The 22,521-nt window shown below is 36.6% G+C and overlaps 1 protein-coding gene across 1 annotated transcript; it reads left to right on the forward strand.

The window, feature by feature from the left end:
- The first annotated feature begins 2,360 nt into the window (after positions 1–2,360).
- Positions 2,361–3,588, forward strand: LOC108673667. Its single transcript, XM_018161525.2, has 2 exons — positions 2,361–2,535; positions 3,297–3,588. Exons 1-2 carry the CDS (start codon positions 2,409–2,411, stop codon positions 3,539–3,541), a joined length of 372 nt encoding a protein of 123 aa, XP_018017014.1. The 5' UTR covers positions 2,361–2,408; the 3' UTR covers positions 3,542–3,588.
- Positions 3,589–22,521: the final 18,933 nt, after the last annotated feature.

A 22,521-nucleotide genomic window follows, 5' to 3' on the forward strand; every position in this document is an offset into this window, starting at 1 on the left:
AGTCTCTCAAATCAAATCTGATTTGAGAGACGAACGTCTCAAATCGGAACCAGCTGGGGACAACAGAAGGAAACCCTCATTGTGACTTTCCAGGCCCTTATTAAGTCTCTCGTCACCTACTCTTTCCCAGTGTGGTTCCCTAACGTCTCTCCTTCGGCCATCTCTAAGTTGAAAACCATACGGAATTCTGCACTCGCTCATAGCCACGGGTTGTCTTCAAACGGCCTCCGCTTCTCACCTGCACAGCGAAGCTGAGGTCTTACCCGTGTCTGAAAACCTTTCTTTCCTCTGCTCACAGTGCCTACGACCACATCATCCCAACTATCCCATTGTCACCCAGATATCGGTGCCCCGTTCCATGAAACACAAGCTTCAAACCCGATTCTGGCATCATTCTCTCATTTGCTGGAAGAGGGTCCCTCCCCCGAGGAGGTGGGTCCTCCAATTCTCTGCCCCTCCATCTCATCCAGCGAGCAATCCCTCCACCTATTGAAGCTGGTAGATTTTCCCCACTCACTTGTGATGAAAAAGGGTAGTTTTGTTCATCGACTTTCTCGGGTTAGGTCCTAGACAGGTCAAGGTTTGTAAATAAGCTCCTTTTTCGATAAGAAAACTTTTTCCTAACTTGACCTAACCTAAGTTTCCTGCTTATGCAGTTATGAAAATTCAATTTTCGACCGGGTATCATTTCTGGTATTAATCTGGTATGCTACCTGGCGAATACCAGAACCGTGTTGTTCATACCAGATTCCCCACTCAACAGGCAAAAAATACCAGGTTTTACCCAAAAACCCGGTTTTACCGGGATTTTGAAACCCGGTTCGACCAGGATTGAGGACCATATTATTCATACCAGTTTCACAAAAACTACAGAGTGGCCAGAAGCTCCCTTTCCCAGCTCCACTCCGGCTCATCGCGACTCAACTCGCACCATGCCCGAGTTATAGCAGCGAATAGCCCTCTCTGCTCAGAGTGCAGCGTTATTACGTCGAATCTTACGCGCGATAACATTCCCTCTTCTTTCACACTTACTCAAGTGTATCATGTAACAGTGGTAGAAGCTCTGTTTATGTGCAGTATGAATGGCGCTGTCATTACCGCCCAGGTTCTAGAAAGTATTTCAAAAATTTAAATCAATTATACATCCCAAAGAAGATTCTTCCGAATTGATACTCGCTATAGGTTCTCGCTATACATATGTCCCGGGTTCTCGGCGTTGGTTAAAAAGTGTATGCATGCTCAAAAGTGGGTAAATGATCAGGTGATTTAGGGCGTTTGAGCAGATTGTGATGATACACTCGTTGAACCACCCTACTCCTGTTCTTCTAGATCTTGTCAATAATTTTCAAATTAAATCAAATTAAGTTTATTGAAAACAGAAAACTAAAACAAGACCATATTATAATAGAATAGAAGTGTCGGCATTGAAGAAATAGGCCCATGGCCTGTTGCCGATTCTTGTACTTTTCGTGACTTGATTCACAAGGGATCCGGCCTTTGGAACCCGATCTTTCCATAACTGACGATTGACTGAGATAGCTGCTAGACTAATTGCCTGGTCCGTAAGGTGCTATGCATTTCAAGACAGAACATATGTTCCTGCATAGCTTCATCTAGTCTGTTCTTGAAGGCGTTCATACTCGGAGCGTCAACGATGCTATCAGGGAGGCTGTTCCACATATCGGTGACTCGAAGCAACAAGAAATGTTGTCGTAGGGATGTGTTACAACGCAGTTTTTTTAGTTTATAGCCGTGGCCCCTGGTGTTGGTTCTTGTATCAAATTCTAGCAATCCTTCTGGGACCTTGTATTAACCGTGGGTATATTTGTATACTTCAATGAGGTCACCATGCAGACGTCGATAACGGAGACTTGGAAGCTTCATAATTTTCATTCTTTCTTCATAAGGCTTGCCTTTCAATCCCAGAATTATCCTTGTTGCACGTCTTTGAAAACTCTCGACTAAAATTTTGTCCTTTTCTAGTTTTGGCGACCACACGACATAGAATGCCATTTAATTCATGCGCTAAAGTTTAATCGAAACCTAAATTTTGATCGAAATAAAAATTGGGTTTATTTGACTGAAGCTAATCCAAGTTTTAACTAAATCATATCTAGTTTTTCAATGCCGCTCAATTTGATTACAAAATGCTAATAACAGATCAAAATTTGTTGAACGCGATAGAGAATTCAAGACGAGAACTGGAATAACCATGATGCATTTTGAGTACCGACATCATCCGACCGATGATAACACAGACGAGAAATCCCTTATCTTTTCGCATTGGACTCCAGCTATCCTTCTGCTATCTTATACTAAAACTCTTATTGCGAACCTAATAATATCTAAATCTCTTATAGGCACCTCCAAATTATGGAACTTCAGGTGAAGGTCTAGTGAGTATCGTGATGGGAGGTGTGGAATTGTCACCAATGACATTAAGTCAAAACATGGCCACGAGGAACATATTGAAAGGAATTACTTCGTGGCCAATCGGAGCAGACGGAATGGTGGTGGTTCCCTACAGGTGCGAAGGTGAGAAATATAATATAACCTTTAAGATTAATTATGAAAAACTAACATCATTTGAGCATTGAAGTGGTCATTGATATGGTCCAAGAAACGACAGTTTTTGAACCTCACAAAGTCTCTATTTCTAAAAACAATTCGCTACCGGATAAATTTCTGTTTGCGTGAACTTACACTGGCTTGATAATCCATTTGATTCGGTGAAACATGGATTTGTCATTAAAAATTTATTTGAATTGAATAAATTTCATAGGCTGCTGAATAAATTGCTTATCAAGCTCTCATAACGCAGCAAATAAACTAATTGATTGATTTATTTTCATAACATAGATTGATTACAACATGTTGATGTGAATTTTGGTTAATTTATTTAATTTCAGTCCAGCAGCATGTAATGAATTCGAACAGCAACACTAATATATCTCCTTGGCATATATTAGGCTAGGATGTTTTCAATATAATAATTATAAAAAATTAAAATATCTGCTTTAATTCTCTAGCTTTCAAACCTAGACATGATCAAATGCCTGTCTCATTGCTGAATTAAATGAGGAATAGATGAGTCCAAACCTATAGAAGACAATGATTCCCTCAGCTATGCTAAGTGAATGCGAACTTTAACTATTAAAATGTAATTTGCCAATTTTATTCTTTTAATATTTTTTATGGATGAAATATGATGAAAATTGCACCAAAACATATTCCCTGGAACTTGTTTGTTTCACTCTACCATAATTCCGGAAAACCAGTAATTTTGCCTTCGTTAGGTGCGGTCAACTTGACGCGCTTGGAGCCGGCGCTGAGGTCCTGGGAGAAGGACTCATGTGTGAGATTCCGTGAGATGGCAGCCAGTGAAAAGCTGCACGACACCTACCTCCTCATTAGAGCATCTACTACACAATGCCGAAGCACACTGGGCGTCCATCCGAAAGCTACCTTACTGAAAATAACTGATTCCTGTGGGGTATGGCTGTGCCTTGCATTTGTAATGAGAACCATGATGTTCACCTAAATCCGATCTCATCCCAACCTCATAAACTTAAAACAAACCTAATATTGCGCTATTCGTCTATCCTCGTCTCATACTATATTTTCTATCTGTCTGCAAGAATCACAGCATTGGCATGTGTATTGTCCGGAATGTTATTATTGAATTCAGCTTTAATCTTCACATCAATAAGACTGTCCTTAAGACGTTCATCTTGTCGGCTGATATCAAATATGAAAATCGGATGTAAAAACCTACAATCTCTGTCTGCAACCGCACTATTTGTATAAAATGCATAATCTATCATCATTTTATAAACTACTGCATAATTGTAATTATTGAAATCAATTTGTAAGTTTCGTTCAGGATATCTTTCCTTATTCAGCTTGATATATGCATTCTTTAAATCACATTGATCAAACAGTGCATTATTTGAAAGTTGTGAATTATCTCTACCGGCTTGCAATGCTAAAATGACATAACGAGGTCTTTGAGTTTCCGGACTTGGTGTAAGAGTCCAATATTAGGACTCATTGTTTCTTCTAATTGTCCATTCATGTATGCATTGATATTCGAATTTTATCTTTCATTTGACGATATAGTTTAATATTATATTCATCAGAAGGCTTGTAAGCCGTTATTTTCCAAATAAGCCTTTTGATAGTAATTTACCCATCGATAACTTTGCTATAATTTTCAATGATTCGGAAAATATGTTTAAGAGGAATTGGAACATTAAATTAAACATCATCGGCTCCTAAATAATTACTACGTTCGTTGAATCCATCATTCGATTTTTAATTTTTCTTAGTATCAATACTCTAAAATAATATCATATTTTCTTTGGAGCCCCGTTGATGAGTTGTCAATCTTTTCAGAGTTGTCGCAGTTCCAGAATAGCTATAGCCCTAAGTTTCCTCATTTCCGAGTTTCAACTTTTCAATTGATTCATCAATTTGAATAGGTTCGTTCCATTGTAAGTTCTCAATTTTTCTAAATAATTGTCTTAAAGATTATTTATTTTTTAGCTCAAGTGCAACTGTACTGTTATTTCTTGATCCTATATATAGTGTTCAAAATATTTTTATTCTGTTCTGTTAACCAAATTCAGATATCATAAATTGAAGGCTGATCTACAGTTAGATAAATTTGTTGACTAGGATTCTTTAGAATTTCATACCCAAGGGAAGCTTTACAGGACAATTTATATAAGATACTGTGTAAAGCACCAATAAAGATATGATCCGTTGATTACACTGCAGTGAAAAAGCATTGAATCAACAGTAATTAAATACACTATATTTGTACCTTCATGTTCTCTAACACCATCCAACATTCGATCATCAAGCCTAACAGAGTATGTAAAATGTTGGGTTTGCCAGTTTGTTGAAATAAATTTGTAAGTCAGATCACGAATAGCTATGTCACATTTCAGAGTATTGTTATTTTATATATCGAATATACATTGGTGTTATTACAGTATATCAATTAGGTCTCCGAGCATTTCTTTCATTAAACTTATTGATGCTCTAAGTCTCATAACATCTGGTGGAGGCTGTTATAACTCCTTAATTCAGCACGTGTTTCAAACAAAAATTTATTATTTGTGTTATCGATATTTGGGCTCGAGTGATACATACCCGGTCCCACCAATGCCAGTTCATGAAATTTGTTCGCATCCAATTTTATTGCTGGCATGAATTTCGTGTAAATATCACAATTTATACCGGTAATAATTAAGCTTCGCAAATCTATTTTCATAAACAAAAATCATTCAATAGTTTATCTTCATGATCATCTAATAAACTTATTTTCTAAGTTTATGCGTGCGTGCTTGCAATTCATGCAGCATTCGGCGTTTCCCAGTTAAAATTTAGGGCAGGGAATAGAGCAGGCCGTCGCCGGCTGCAGAGCCGAAATAATATTGTTGTGATGGTATGGGATTAGCCTAATACTTTGTGAGATCACAATTTTCGTTTTTGTAAGTGGTATAAATTAGGAGGTGATTTACATTTTCAGCCAAAAGTAAGTTTTCAGCCAAAAAAAAATCAGTGTAGCAGCCAACCAAAATTACTTAATAAAAATATCTGCTTCATGAGCAGCGAAAAAAAATCGCTATTAAAATAGTAGGTGCTTGAATTGCGTGGGAAGAAAATGGACGAGCTTTGATTACTTTAGTTGTCACTAGCTCCAATTCTGATGATTGCGACACGCCCGAGCGAAGCCTGTTACCTTCTTTGTACGTCCATCAACTGCAGCCGATCGCGTCGTACAGGACTGAACGCCGTTACCGTGTTAGTGACTGCGATGCTACGAGCTAACCGACATATACATAACTGAGTTTTGATTCCGCACTCTACACGCACTGAAGCTCACACTTGCCCACAAACCGGCGCCTGTAACTCCTTGCCTCAATATTATTGTTCCTGCATTGGCGCTCAGGCGCCGATTTTACGGGGTTACCTCAGATGTGCAATTAGCCCTCCAATTCAAGTGTAGGCAAAGACTTGCTCATAGAGGGCGCATTCTTAACTTTCGCAAATGCCAGCTTTGCACGAGGCTCGGTTTCACTTTCAGAAACAACGTAGGCATTGAAGCCATAAAATTGTTTGGATGCATCGGTGAACAACACCAGTGAAACCTCTTCACCTTTTTGCGCCAGCTTGCGATCAAATTGCACCTCTGGCAGAGTCTGCCAGTCATGCTTTAGTTGGAGCCAATCAGAGATTATCTCCTCGGAAAGAGGCTCGTCCCAGCCAACCTTGCTCTCCCAAATGTGCTTCATCAGAAGCTTACCTCTCACAGTGACAGGAGAACATAGGCCCAAGGGATCGAAAATTTTAGATATCTCCGACAAGATGATTCTCTTTGAGAATTGAGGGTTTTCGCTGAAGGCAGCACCAGCCACAGCGATAGCGTTACTCTTCGGGAAATAGTTGTACCCGAACAACTTCTCAGCAGTAGCCTGGTGGTCAGCCCCGACACCCTCACGCCGGAATACCTCAGAAAGCTCAGGGTTATTTGAGGCCCAAGATCTCAATTGGAAACCACCCTCAGCCATACGAGAGAGCGACTCCTTGTACAGGTTAATCAACTTACTGAGGTCATTGCCGGTCAGGAACAAGTTGTCTACATAGAAGTTAGAGTCAAGAATTGCGGAGACCTCGTCCTGCGGGTACTGTTTTACATGATGCTTTATTACATAGTTAAGAATGAATGGTGACGAAATGAATCCAAAAACAAGAGAAGAATATCTGTAAGCTTTAAGTTTACCGGATTCGTCAACCCACAAGATTGAAAACCGATTGCGATCAACTCCCTGTTTAAGTTTGATCATCAGGAATGCTTTACGGATGTCACTCATGACGAGATAATCATCCAATCTAACTTTCAACGAAAGATCGGCAAGTTTTGTTAGGAGATTCACTCCTGGATAAGCAGACTCGTTAAGAGAAGGAGTCGAGTCAACTTTCAGACTGCAATTGAGAACAGGCCTTACTTTCGTAGTTACCTGCTCACCGGTACGAATGACCGCTCTATGAGGGATCCATACATGCTGTGAAGGATCAACAGCATCAAGGTCAATCTCCTCAAGTATACTATTCCTGCAGCTGCTGGAGGAAAACTTCATTATATGCCTGGAACATACCTGAGGAATGCAACTTCTTAAGTACTCTATCTAGAACAGCTTTTGCTAAACTAAAGTTAGACTTTACAGCACTAACCTTGTCCTCAATCCAGGGCAAATCTACGAAATATTCGCCATTGCGGTTTTCAATGGAAGATTCAAATTTAGCAATCTGCTGGGCATCGTAATCTGAATATTCATCTTCATATAGTTCAAGCTTATTCTCTTAGTATTTGGCAGCCTATGTTTTGTACTTGAAGCTTACCTTGTTTTTGTTCATAATCTCTGCTGTTTTCATTCAAAGTCTCTGAATTTTTTCCTTTAGTCTCGGTTTTTGTTCTATAAGAGTCTCTGTTGTTGTTATTTTTGGGTCTCTGTTGTTGTTAGAATAGAATAGAAATGTCGGCACTGAAGAAATAGGCCCATGGCCTGTTTCCAATTCTTGTACTTTTCGTGACTTGATTCACAAGGGATCCGGCCTTATGAACCCAATCTTTCCATAACTGCCGATTGATTGAGATAGCTGCTGGACTTATTGTAAGGCTCGTAGGTGCTAGGCATTTTGAGACTGAACATATGCTCCTGCATAGCTTCGCCTAGTCTGTTCTTAATTGAAGTCGTTCATACTATAGGAACGTCAACAATGCTATCAGGGAGGCTGTTTCGCATGTCGGAAACTCGAAGCGAGAAGAAATGTTGTCGCATGGATGTGTTACAACGCAGTTTTTTTAGTTCATAGCCGTTGCCCCTGGTGCTGGTAGTGATAATTTTTTCTCTTTTCATTAACAATATTTATTGTCAAACCAATATCGGCATGATTGTCGTGACTCTGTTTAAATCTTCCTTCAAGTTCTGAAAAAGTTAGTCGAAAGTTTGTCAGCCAATCACGCTACTCGATGACCAACCAATCACAGACGAGAAATAGGCTGCTAAGGTTACTAGAGCGATTTTTAATTGGAAGTATTGGAAGTACGGACCTAAAGCATCTCTCATTCAATGTGAGACGCTTTTAAGGGAAAGGGAAATTTAAGGCGCAGAGGGAAATTTACGACGCTAAAGGAAAATAAAGACGATATTCTTCGGTCTAGGTAGAGAACCTTGTATTAACAACAGATCGTTACACGTTGCATAAATATATACACATAGAAAAGGATTATAAAGCCTCCTATAAAGGATTTTAAATTCACCTATTAAACAAAGTAATTATAGTACAGGATGACCGTTGCTACACCTAAGTACTTACTCTAATAAGAGGTTCTGGTGGAATGAAAATAAATACTAAAAGTTGGAAGTAAGTTAACCATTGTCGTGTTCATCGTGGTGACGTTCATATATAAGCAAATCTTATTTCTACAATTAAATCTAATTCTAAATTTCTAAATATTTTTATTATATTAATTCACTAATCTTGAACGAAACCGCTACAGACCCAGTCCGAAAATTGCCCAGTTGGTAAAAATTGGGCAATTTTGGGCATGGACGATAAGCTATGCTCGCAGAAATTAATAAGACTCAAAGTAACTTTGTTGAACAATGAAAAGCATTCAATGTAAAAGGAAGTAAGATATTAAGACAATTATTGAATTCACAATAGAAGCTCATAAAATGACCTAAAACACAGATAATACGATGGAAAAATCAGAATGAATTCGCAAGCAATTTTTTTGCGAACATGAATGATTACTTGCGCACGTCTCGGGGAAATTTACGACCGGTCTCGTAAATTTCATATTCATGCTATTTCATATTCAAAGTGGCATGCTATTATGCTGTGTAAGTAAGGACATTCCTCATCCTTTCTTCCCACACTTTCATGCGCATATGAATGTCATACGCAAATATGGTGTATTCTGAATTATAAGTTACATAATTAGATAACACTTCTAATCTAGAAAAATCTATCAGAAATCATAGGCGTTAGAGCACTTGGTGCACAAAATAATAGCTCAGAAATCATTGTCCGTTAGCAGCATCGTACGAGTAAATCACTTGCACTTTCCTCCCTGGTATGCCAGAGAACAGATGGTGGCAACTTCACGAGTATACAGGGCAGCGGGTACAGTGGCATTTTATTAAACGAGTTAGATAATTCAGAGCCGCAATAAAAAATACGAGTGAGTAAATTGATAGCAAGAGCCAATACCCGCTCGATGGTCGATATAGGTGGGAAAATAATCCATTTCGAATTAAAAAGGTCACGCAAACAGTCTTAATTATTACATAATCGACTGCGGTAGCAGTGTTTGGATATTTCATGGTGACTGCGGTAGCAGTGTTTGGGTGTTTCAGGGCGACTGTGGTAGCAGTGTTTGGGTGTTTCAGGGCGACTGTGGTAGCAGTGTTCGGGTATTTCACGGTAGCAGTGTTTGGGTATTTCATGGTGACTGCGGTAGCAGTGTTTGGGTATTTCATGGTGACTGCGGTAGCAGTGTTTGGGTATTTTGGGTATTTAATTTCGCAGTTCCGCGAAAAAAGGGCATAATTCAAATTTAAAGTCATTTTACCTCCCATTTAACAACATTCGGCGCATTTCCTATGCCTTTTGTAATGAATCATAGCCCTTGCATTGAAAATGCATCTGTGTTACACGATCACGCAGGCTTACACTATTTTGTAGGATGGAATTACGATATCTTGACAATATCGCGCCGAAAGTTCTGCTTCAAATTTTTAAGTATTCTTCTTGTTGTTTCCCTACTATATCTCACATACAAAAACTGCATTACGAATCTGTATTTACGATGCAATATTTGTAAATTATGAAAATTTGCAATTAATCAGAATTTCATGATTATTTACTAGCTGTTACATTATTGGCTTTAAGTTAATGTCGTTCATCGTTTGACTTACAGCGCCAGCACGCGGTATAAAAATGACAACCATGGCATGTTTCTGTCTGTTTATATAATATTTTTATATTTAAATACATATTCTTTAAATTATTTTAAGAGAAGGGATGACTGAATATTTAAGATCTGAAAACGACCATCTCGATTTTTGAGAAAAAATTCCCACAATTCATTAGGATATCGTAATTGTTAGCCCCTTGAATCTGACCTTCATAAGGTAAAGGGATGGAAGTGAATCATTTATTTAAAAGAGACACGAGCTTAAGAGACCAATCAAGACCCACTTATTTCTCTATATGCTTGTGATTCCAATTAAGTAATACATACAATTAAATAATATTTTAATTAAGGAATGCAAGGCCTCAGTCCGAACTCTACATAAATAACGGAGTAGTGGATTTGAGATAATTCTGAACTATTCTTACCAGTCTAGAAGAAAAAAAAAATCGTGGTCGATTTTCAGGCAGTTTCGTTAAATGTTTGTGCAGGTATTGATCAGATAATTACTTATCGACAATATGAAAATTCTATGCATAATCTGAAACAATGAATACTTTTTAAACGTGAATGATCAATCAACTATACATGATCTTACTGCTTCTTTCCAACCTCACATAACTTTGTTCTAGTTTATTTAACGAAAGATTCCGAAGAGACGACTGCTGTCGACTGCTGTCGCCTGCTGTTGTCTCTCCAGATAAGTCAAGTTTGATCATGATAAAAGAGAAATTTATTGCTCGACATACAATGGCAGCTGTCAGAGAGGATGACATTCTGTTTGAAAAGGATTAAGGCTCAGCACCAGATTTCGATGAGCTGCCCGGCACTTACATGAGTCACGGCGCTGTATGCTGCAAACATTTGATTGTACGACACGCCTGTCGTTGTGTTGAGACAACGCAAACGATGAATGACTGTAGGTGCGCCTGAGTTTGACCAGCCTAGGTTGATATATGGTCCACGTTGTCGAGCTGGTGCAGTGAGAACTTTTAATAAGATATGTATTTCTGCATTCACTACAAGTCGTTGTGCAGGTATCATTCAATCACGTTGCAAATGAAATGGCGTTTTCTTGGCGTTTTCATGGCTTTGCTTTTAAAAATTTGCTTTTAAATGCTTGTTTGCTTTTAAATTCCTTGTTGCAAATGAATTACTATAAAAATCAAGTAATATATACAAAATCCATATTCATGAATTTTGAACCTTTTTTCTCGAAATATTTTGGTCTAAATTAGTTTACTAGACGAGCAAGTTACTTGTTAGAATTATTCTATTGCGAAAGTTCTTCTTCTCGGAGCTTGTGCTCCGTGCATTAAATATTAAAAATCAAAGCCCTTGTGAGAACCGATTTTCTGATGTTTAAAAACATTATTTTTCATCCCTACGAAGACAAAGCTCTCCGGGAAAGATCTATTTGGCAAAGATATCAAACGAGATAAACTTATTTTTTTACGCTGCTCGTGAAAAATATGGAACTAACAGAACAAAGAACTTCGGCCGTCGGAAAAGTTTACAGAGTGACTCGCTATGTTGAGTTACTAGAATTGTGACACCTGTTCACATGGTATACCACCTGCACTTGTTCTACGTGTCACAAAGAACCTTCCTCTATAAAAGAAGCGACACTCGGCGAGTCCAAAGAAACTGTGATCGTTGGCCGAGTGAAGAAATTAGGAGGTTTGATTTCTGATAATTAAAATTTGTGCAAGCTTCTCTTTGCTATAATCTAGTTTACTGGAATCCAAAATGAACGTTGCAACAAAAATGTTTACTCACGGCCAGATTTTATTAAATTTCTTAGCATTCGTGGTTGCTGTGAGTATTATTATTTATTATTGTTAATTAAATACTATTGATGTCTCATGTTCACTATTTTAGATGCATGCATACATAATTTAGCCTTTATGTTACTAAGAAGACAATGTTAGAAGAAGACAATGTTTGCATAATATATATGTTTATCTATAAGAATATGTATATTAACTCTGCACATTTTCAAAATACTTTTTTTTCTAACGTGGTATTTTTAAATATTCTTTTGCGGTTTAAACTATGTTTTTTCTGTTACGGTTCCACCCATCACACTAAAATTCAAGGATTGTTCGCCAAATGCGCCTGTATTGTGAAAAACCGATGTGGCAAGACGAGCTACTGGAGAAAACTGTTGCAACTAGTCATAGCCGTTAGGTTATTTTACCAAGACATTTTTATATATTTCACAATTTCATCTGTAGTCAGGAGGATTACTCGTGTTAGCTTTTATAACTAAATGCCTTTCTGTTACATGCACTGGGTGAGATCAAATTATTTTTGTAAAAATTCGTCGTAAATCTCCCAGTATTCCTTCCCTGATCACTAAAAAATTATAATGTAGGCATTTCGCAATAAATAATAATCTGACCTTACATTTAAAATTGTTCAAATAACTTAAAGATACAACCATTCTTATGTAAGCACATTCACAGCTTATTAATAGTTATCGAGGATAGATTGCATTATAACACGGTTTAGAATAAATCAGATGATACAATTTGATTCTAATCTAACTGCAATCCAATCTAAATACACTGAAACGCTGACTACAGGCGTTAAAATGCAAAGATACGGAAGAAATGTCGAAAATTCCTTCCTAAAATTTCTTCATGGCTTATTTGAATAATTAAAAATATCAGTTTATTTATATTTATTGATATAGTTAGGAAAGTTGGAGTTAGGAAAGTAGTAGCTAAATCGATGTCTGGGGATGTATATTCGTTGAGGTCTGCACAAACGTTCTAAATCATTGGTTAACGATCATTTACCCCCGTTCAAAAAACCTCATCATTAGATCATGGTTGAACAGGCCGAGAACCCGAGACATAACTCAGAGAGAATGTGACTTTGGTATAGATACTTCTTTGGAATATGTAATTGAATTATATTTTTGAAATAATTCCCAGAACCATGGTGCTCATCTTTATTGATGCATATCGCAGGCAATAAAATCGATCTGAATATTCTTCGTATCGATGAGAGGTAATTCGAATAGAATTAATAATTTTGAATTCGTTCAAAATGGTTTGTCTTGGTAATATGTGATGGTTTCTGTTTAAGTAAAATGAGCTACAGTTATTGTGTCTTCTACCAGTGTAAAAACTATCAGCTGGGTTATAATTCTTTTCCGAATCAATATCGTCACAAATGAACAAATTTTTGTTATGAGGAACTTCATCACTTGGGTCAGGGACAGGAGCAGTATTCTCAAAGTATTCGATTGCACATTTTGTTGGTGTCTTTTAGGTAAGTTTTCATGATATACATCATTATTGCCATTGCCGTTGGATAACAAATCAATGATTTCATATTTATTATAACTCTTATCGAAGGTGTTTGTCAACAACTCATTTTCAGGCTGATGACTATATTCAATAAAAATTTCCAATAGCTATGGCGTTTTTCCGCAGTTCGTGCTCCCAATTATGAGACACCTCAAACTTGAAGAAGGAAATAAAAAATGGCTCGCAGGTTTATTTTGTACTATCATCTCTCCCACTTATAGAGCATTTCTAAAAGTTTTATTTTTAAAATCATTTTCAATGTTTGTTCTAATACATTTACTTGAATCAAAAGCTGATTTATTTCGGCGGAAAGATGGTGAATATCATCGTGGATATTATCAAAATCAATCTGCAGCTCATTGATATTTCCAGGATTGAACATCGTCTCTTTTTGGACGTCTGTGATGCTGTCTTCGTTTTTTATAAGAAATTTCATCAAGCCTTTTTCTTCTCATAGGCTGCTTCGAATGACAATAGCGTGTGAATGAACTACCCTCTCTATATTGGCTTAAAATTTGCTTCCGTCGTAAATCATGCTATATTTTTTTATATTTTTAATGGGATCATCATACTTGACTAGATGAAACTTGACTAGATCATAGATCATACATGACTAGACTTTTCTCAATCGAAACGTATAGATAAAATTTGTAGAGTGAATTGACAATCTTTTGTTTATCAATTAGTTCATTTGGTAAATTAGCTCACATTTGTATTAACCAAGATTATAAATGCATTTGATTCATTTAATAATAGTTTAATATAAATCTTTTCCCAAAATCGCAGTAGAGATCTCGTTACCAGCGAACGCTTGTTCCAAGATTGATTTTTTCCTCAAGTCTTTCAAGCTTCTGCGATTTTAGTGACTCGTCGACTTAACTTATACATGCGGCATTCCTATCCTCAATTCGACAGGAAATAATTGCACGTCTCCGATTATTTAGATCCAATTTTTTTCAGCGTCAAGGTGTCCATGGCCAATACCTGGAGGGCCTCTTAGCTATGCTGTGGATGTGCTATTCATTCTTGTACTAAATATATTAACTCCACTCATTTAAATAATGAAATTTTTCTAGAGCCTACAAACTATACCAAACACTTGAAGCTATTAAATTATTTACGCGATCATTTAATACTTTGATCAGTTCCATGTTTTTATTAGTTTCATTTAGTAGAATCAATTTAAGTTGATTAATTTCATTTTTATTTGATATAATATCTCAGTACATTCATGATATATGTTTTAATATCCTTATTATATTTCGATGACAAAAATGGATGATATTTTTAATGAGATGAGGCATCTCATTAATAATATCCTTCATTTTTCATTTCCTTCACTCCGATCGTAACTTCGTGATTTGTTCTGTTATGCTATTACATTTACCATCATTAATTGAAGCTAAATTCGACTCCAAGCTTCTGTATTTCTGATCAACTTCAGCACAAGAATCTTCCCCTTTAATTTGTAACTTGAGTTTGTGAATCCACCATTCTGAAGTTTTAAGCTTTTCAATTATTAAATCTTCTAACGCCAACTCTATGGATCTCCTCAGCAGCTCAACTGATTTTAAATTTTCTCCAATATGCAATTCTAAATTTTTTACTTTATCATAGAGGACTCACTGCAAACTATTCATTTCCTCCTATATTCCAATCCTGCTTCATTAGATTCTTTGTCGTTTCAACATTTTTAAACATAAATGTCCACAAATTAATTCACCTATTTTTTGCATTCTAAAAGCAGACCAAATGATGTTGCATGTACTCATGTACTTTTTATACTCGTTAGGACATGTCAAACTACAACTATCACAGTAATAACAACTAACATTTTCCTTATACAGCAAGTCCAATGCGTTTCAAAACACTTTTCTACATCCAGATTCAAAATTCCTCTCTTTCATTTCATAGGTGTTTTTGGGAGTGCATTTTGTTATAACATGCTCAGTGTGTTTTTTGACACTTTACTCAATACATGATTTTAAAATTATATAAATCCGTATGAATTTCTAAATTTTACTAATTTATATTCGTTATTTCACAATCAGATTTTAATTGAATGAATCTGTCTGCAAGAATCACAGCATTGGCATGTGTATTGTCCGGAATGTTATTATTGAATTCTGCTTTAATCTTCACATCAATAAGACTGTCCTTAAGACGTTCATCTTGTCGAGCAAAAAATTTTTTATCTGGGCTAAAACAGTTATTCACAAATAACTTAATAACGCAAACACTTAGCAAAACGTAAATTCGTACACTTCATCCCAGTAAAACTGTCGACCGGCGGTAGAGAACACGGACCAATATCTGCCATACTTAGCGAGAAACCCCCTATGGGGTTTTCTCCCCATGTTACCCTATCAATACTCTAAAATAATATCATATTTTCTTTGGAGCCCCGTTGATGAGTTGTCAATCTTTTCAGAGTTGTCGCAAATTCAGAATTGCTATAGCCCTCAATTTCCTCATTTCCGAGTTTCAACTTTTTAATTGATTCATCAATTTGAATAGGTTCGTTCCATTGTAAGTTCTCCATTTTCTAAATAATTGTCTTAAAGATTATTTATTTTCTTAGCTCAAGTGCAACTGTACTGTTATTTCTTGACCCCATATATAGTGTTCAAAATATTTTTATCCTGTTCTGTTAACCAAATTCAGATATCATAAATTGAAGGCTGATCTACAGTTAGATAAATTTGTTGACTAGGATTCTTTAGAATTTTATATCAAAGGGGAGCTTTACGGAAAAATTTATATAAGATACTGTGTAAATCACCAATAAAGATATGATCCGTTGATTACACTGCAGTGAAAAAGCATTGATTACACAGTCATTAAATGGCAGGGTGGCCCAGTGGTTACAACAGAGTACCAAGATTGGCGCAGAGAGGCGCGGATTCGCTCCTAGCTCTGTGCGCCAGTTTCTGGTCAGAATCGGTAAAAGGCCGGGCGGTTAAGGCCAGTAGTCACAGTGCGGCGAAGTCCGTGAGCGAGAAATTCGCGACAAGGATGTGGAACCCTTGTTCTGTGTTCAGCAGATCGGCAAGTTGCTGCGCTCGAGCTTGTTGCCTTTGTAATATGATATCTGAGCCAGCACCCATCTTAGGGCTGCGGCCGTCTCATAGGTGGCCGAGGAATGGCCTGCGGTTGGCTAGAACTAACTAGCCTCGGCCGACCACTGGCCATCTATTATTACTCGCCCCTCATTGTGCTCCCCTTCACCACATGAGTGACAGGCGGATAATTTACGAGGTGTGTTTCCCCTAATTTTTTCCCCAACTCCTTCATGAGAACTGCGGCTTCCAAAGAAAATGTGAAATCTCCGATTTAGCAGTAATGAAAAAATATTTTGTTAGAAAATATCTACACAATAGAGGTTGATAAACGTAATTCAAACATTATGACAATAAATATATTGCCTCTGTTTTTTAGCCAAGACGTTTTTGGGCTTGGATTCTAATCTGACAGAAAAATTCAAGCTTCACAGGAAACCTTCATGTTTTCAGTGCCAAGAAGGCAGCAAATTTCCACAAATGTTTCGCTGAGTAGAGACTGGAAGACAGTCAATGTCCGGTGGCTGGCCTATGCTTGTGCAACAAAAATTAATAGCTGCCACGCACAGGATTGAGTCTAACTTGATATAGTTGACAATTTACACCTTAGATAGAACTTTGCTGTTCAATTTAAGGTGTTGTTATGGTTCAAAATTAAGATAATGTTTTTTATGTCTTCTGCTTAAAATGATCGGGTTGGAAATGTGAAATTTGCAAAGAAGACAATATACAAAAGTACAACAGCATATAGAAAATTATGCGAAGATTTCATTTATTCCATACGGTCACATTATAGTTTTCGATGTATTAGAGGAATGGATAAAATTCTATAATGCTAATTATGGCATATGACGAATTTACTGTCATGAAATATGACGAATTGACCTAACAAAATATTAGGCATAATAACCGTAGAGTTTCGTACGTTTTCTAGAGATTGACAAAAAATTATTTAGAGGATTTACCCTAAAAAATTTATCAAAATGTTCACTCCTCCAATGAGATGAACTGATCAGGAGTAATAAGTTTTGTTATGAAGTCACAGTAATAAAGTTTCAGTTGATAATTTTTCCTCTGATCAATAACAATATTTATTGATAAGCAAATATCGGTAAGATTCTCTTGACTCTGTATAAATATTTCTTCAAGTTCTAAAAAAAGTTAGTCAAAAGTTTGTAACTCCGTCAGCCAATCACGTCTCTTGATGACCCACCAATCACAGACGAGAAATAGGCTGCTATGGATACTAGAGCGATTTATAATTGAAAGTGCGGACATAAAGCATCTCTCATTCAATTTGAGTCGCTTTTAAGGGAAAGGGAAATTTTAGACGCTAAGGGAAAATAAAGACGATATTCTTCGGTCTAGGTATAAAACCCTGTATAAATATAACAGATCGTTACAAGTCACCCAAATATAAACACATAGATAACGATTATAACAGTATAAATCATTCACCTACTAAACAAAGTAATTAGTACGGGATGACAGTTGCTACACCTAAAGGCCGGTCCACACGCTCAGTTTTCACAACGATTTGTCTGCGCAGTTTTAAGTCGGAATGAAATCGTTGCAATTTTTAGAGCGTCCACACGGTGCCGACTTATCCGAGTAGTTTGCTCAGTTACTCGTATGTCTCCACCTATTTGTCCTGTTACCATAATCCTTGAATTTTACTCGCCAAATGCAAGAAAAACTTTCGTATAGAAGAACAATAAATTCCCGAGAACATTACCGAAGGTCCGCCGTTGTCGCCAGAATCGTTGAAACTGAGCACAAATTGAATCTGAAAACTGTGCTACCGTCCACACGTTCCGACTTGTCTGCGCAGTTCATCGAAATCTATGCTATGGAGCTCAGATTTCGATGGAACTGCGCAGTTTTCCCGCCGGCTCCAAAACTGCGCAGTTTTCCCGTCCACACGCAACGTTTTATCTGCAACGATTAGAACTGCGCAGACAAATCATTGTGTAAAACTGAGCGTATGGACCGGGCTTTAGAAACAACTCTAATAAGAGGTTCTGGTGGAATGAATAAAAAATACAATATGTTGAAAGTAAGTTAACTATTGTCGTGTTCATTTTGGTGACGTTCATATAAAACAAATATTTTTTTCTACAATTAAATCTAATTCTAAATTTCTAAATATTTTTATTATATAAATTCAAAATCTCTAACGAAAACGCTACAGACTCGATCCAAAAGAAGTCGGTAAATAAATAAATATAAAAACCATTTTTAAAAGCCACGTTTTTCTGGTGGTTACAAAACTAAAACCAATGAAATAAAATAAATAATAAAACTTTTAAAAACCACGTTTTCTTAACGGACAAAAAAGAAAATCATTAACTCTTACATAACATTAAAGTTATGTAGAATGTTATGTTATGTTATTTAAGAGTTACTGTTTTTATTTTTTGTCCGTTAAGAAAACGTGGTTTTTAAAAGTTTTATTTATTTATTTTATTTTTGTTTTTTTAGTTTTTGTAACCACTAGAAAAACGTGGTTTTTCAAAATGTTTTTTTATATTTATTTATTTTCTACTTTCTAGTTTAGCAATTAAAATCATTTTCCAGGGTTGGCAACTCTGGATGTTTGATAAAAAACTCGATTCCCAACCGTGAATTTTTAGGTTTTTGAAATAAAGAAATAAATTTAAATTATTACTTCTGATGATCAAATCTTGAATTGTTAGGCAGCATAAGCATGCATGACAAATTTCAAGTTTCTAGAATCTTCAGAAGTGCTCTAAATTAAGGTTCGAATTTTTGATGACAGACTAAGAAAAACGTGAAAAAATTGGACAATTTTCGGCATGGACGATAAGCTACGCTCGCAAAAATTAATAAGACTCAATAAAATTAACAAGACTTTGTTGAACAAAGAAAAGCATCCAATGTAAAAGGAAGTTAGATATTGAGACAATAATTGAATTCACAATAAAAGCTCTTAAAATGACCTAAAAACGCAGATAATACGATGGAAAAATCAGAATGAATTCGCGAGCAATTTTTTTACGAACATGAATGATTACTTGCGCACGTCTCGGGGAAATTTACGGCCGGTCTCGCGGCCTTTCTCCCGAAATTCAGTCCCTCAAAGTAATGAACGTAACTGGATGAAAATTGGTACACGTATTCATTAGGATTTAACGGTTAGGATCTAACGGTACTCGCGTATCGTAATTAATATACTCAATTACGTGCATGTATTACTTAAAGTCATAACGTGGCATCTTATTATACTATGTAAGTAAGGACATTCCACACCCTTTCTTCCCCACTTTCATGCGCATATGAATATCTTACGCAGATATGGCTTTTTCTAAATTATAAGTCGACATAATTAAATAACACTTATAATCTAGAAAATTCTATCTGAAATCAGAGGCGTTAAAGCACTTGGTGCACAAAATAATAGCTCAGAAATCACTGTCCGTTAGCAGCATCATACGAGTATATCACTTGCACTTTCCTCCCTGGTATGTCAGAGACTCAGAGAACAGATGGTGGCAACTTCACGAGTATACAGGGCAGCGGGAACAGTGGCATTTTAATAAACGAGTTAGATGATTCAGAGCCGCAATAAAAAATACGAGTGAGTAAATCGAAAGCAGTAGCCAATACCCGCTCGATGGTGGATAAAGATATGAAAATAATCCAGTTCGAATTGACAAGAACACGCTAACAGTCTTAATTATTACATGGTGACTGCGGTAGCAGTGTTTGGGTATTTCATGGTGACTGCGGTAGCAGTGTTTGGGTATTTCATGGTGACTACGGTAGCAGTGTTAGGGTATTTCATGGCGACTGCGGTAGCAGTGTTTGGGTATTTCATGGTGACTGCGGTAGCAGTGTTTGGGTATTCCATTTCGCAGTTCCGCGAAAAAAAGGCATAATGCAAATTTAAAGACATTTTTCCTCCCATTAAAACAACATTCGGCGCATTTACTATGCCTTTTGTAATGAATCATAGCCTTTATTGCATTGAAAATGCATTCGTGTTACACGATCACGCAGGCTTACACTATTTTGTAGGATGAATTACGATATCTTGGCAATATTGCGCCGAAAGTTCTGCTTCAAATCTCAAACTTTGAAAAGAAAACTTAAAAACTCAAACAAATGAAACGAAAATTCTGCTAAGTCTCATTAAGTCTCCCTACTATATCTCACGTGCAAAAATTGCATTACGAATCTGCATATATGATGCAATATTTGTAAATTATGAAGATTTGCAATTAATCAGAATTTCATGATTATTTACTAGCTGTTACATTATTGGCTTTAAGTTAATGTCGTTCATCGTTTGATTTAACTTAATTTAATTTCTTCATCGATCCGCCCTAATCTCCATCGATCGATCAAGACCTGATTGACTGGGCAGCGCCAGGACGCGGTATAAAAATGACAGCCATGGCATGTTTCTGTCTGTTTATATAATATTTTTATATTTAAATACATATTCTTTAAATTATTTTAAGAGAAGAGATGACTGAATATTCTAGATCTGAAATCGATCATCTCGATTTTTGAGAAAAAAATTCCCACAATTCATTAGGATATCGTAATTGTTAGCCCCTTGAGTCTGACCTTCATAAGGTAAAGGGATAGAATAGAAGTGTCGGCACTGAAGAAATAGGCCCATGGCCTATTTAATCATTTATTTTAAAGAGCCACGAGTTTAAGAGACCAATCAAGACTCACTTACTTCTCTATATGATTGTGATTCCAGTTAAGGAATACATATAATTAAGGAATATTTTAATTAAGGAATACAAGGCCTCAGTCCGAACTATACATAAATAACGGAGTAGTGGATTTGAGATAATTCTGAACTATTCTTACCAGTCGAGACGAAAAAAAAATCGTGGTTGATTTTCAGGCAGTTTCGTTGAATGTTTGTGCAGGTATTGATCAGAAAATTTTTTATCGACAATATAAAAATTCTATGCATAATCTGGAACAATGAATACTTTTAAACGTGAATGACCAATTAACTATACATGATCGTACTGCTTCTTTCCAACCTCACAAAACTTTGTTCTAGTTTATTTCACGAAAGATTCCGAAGAGACGACTGCTGTCGTCTGCTGTTGTCTTTCCAGATAAGTCAAGTTTGATCATGATAAAAGAGAAATTTATTGCTCGACATACAATGGCAGCTGTCAGAGAGGATGACATTATGTTTGAAAAGGATTAAGGCTCAGCACCAGATTTTGATGAGCTGCCCTGCACTTACATGAGTCACGGCGCTGTATGCTGCAAACATTTGATTGTACGACACAGCCTGTCGTTGTGTTGAGATAACGCAAACGATGAATGATTGTAGGTGCGCCTGAGTTTGACCAGCCTAGGATGGTATATGGCCCACGTTGTCGAGTTGATGCAGTGAGAAATTTAATAAGATATGTATTTCTGCATTCACTACAAGTCGTTGAGCAGGTATGCTTCAATTTTTATTTATACCTTTGCAAATGGATTACTAAAAAATCAAAGTAATATATTCAAAATCCATATCCATGAATTTTGAACCTTTTTTCTCGAAATATTTTGGTCTAAATTAGTTTACTAGGCGAACAAGTTACGTGTTAGAATTATTCTTTTGCGAAAGTTCCTCTTCTCGGAGCTGGTGCTCCGTGCATCAAATATTAAAAATCAAAGCCCTTGCGAGAACCGATTTTCTGATGTTTAAAAACATTATTTTTCATTCCTACGAAGACAAAGCTCTCCGGGAAAGATCTATTTGGCAAAGATATCGAACGAGATAAACTTATTTTTTTTACGCTGCTCGTGAAAAATATGGAACTAACAGAACAAAGAACTTCGGCCGTCGGAAAGGTTTACAGAGTGACTCGCTATGTTGAGTTACTTGAATTGTGACACCTGTTCACATGGTAGACCAGCTGCTCTTGTTCCACGTGTCACGAAGAAACTTCCTCTATAAAAGAAGCGACACTCGGCGAGTCCAACGAAACTGTGATCGTTCTCTGAGTGAAGAAATTAGGAGGTTTGATTTCTGAGAATTAAAATTTGTGCAAGCTTCTCTTTGCTATAATCTAGCTTACTGGAATCCAAAATGAAAATTGCAACAATTATGTTTGTTCACGGCCAGATTTTTTTAACGTTCTTAGCATTCGTAGTTGCTGTG

Source organism: Hyalella azteca, unplaced genomic scaffold, assembly GCF_000764305.2.
Source record: "Hyalella azteca isolate HAZT.00-mixed unplaced genomic scaffold, Hazt_2.0.2 contig2261, whole genome shotgun sequence".
In the NCBI taxonomy this organism is placed as follows: Eukaryota; Metazoa; Arthropoda; class Malacostraca; order Amphipoda; family Hyalellidae; genus Hyalella; species Hyalella azteca.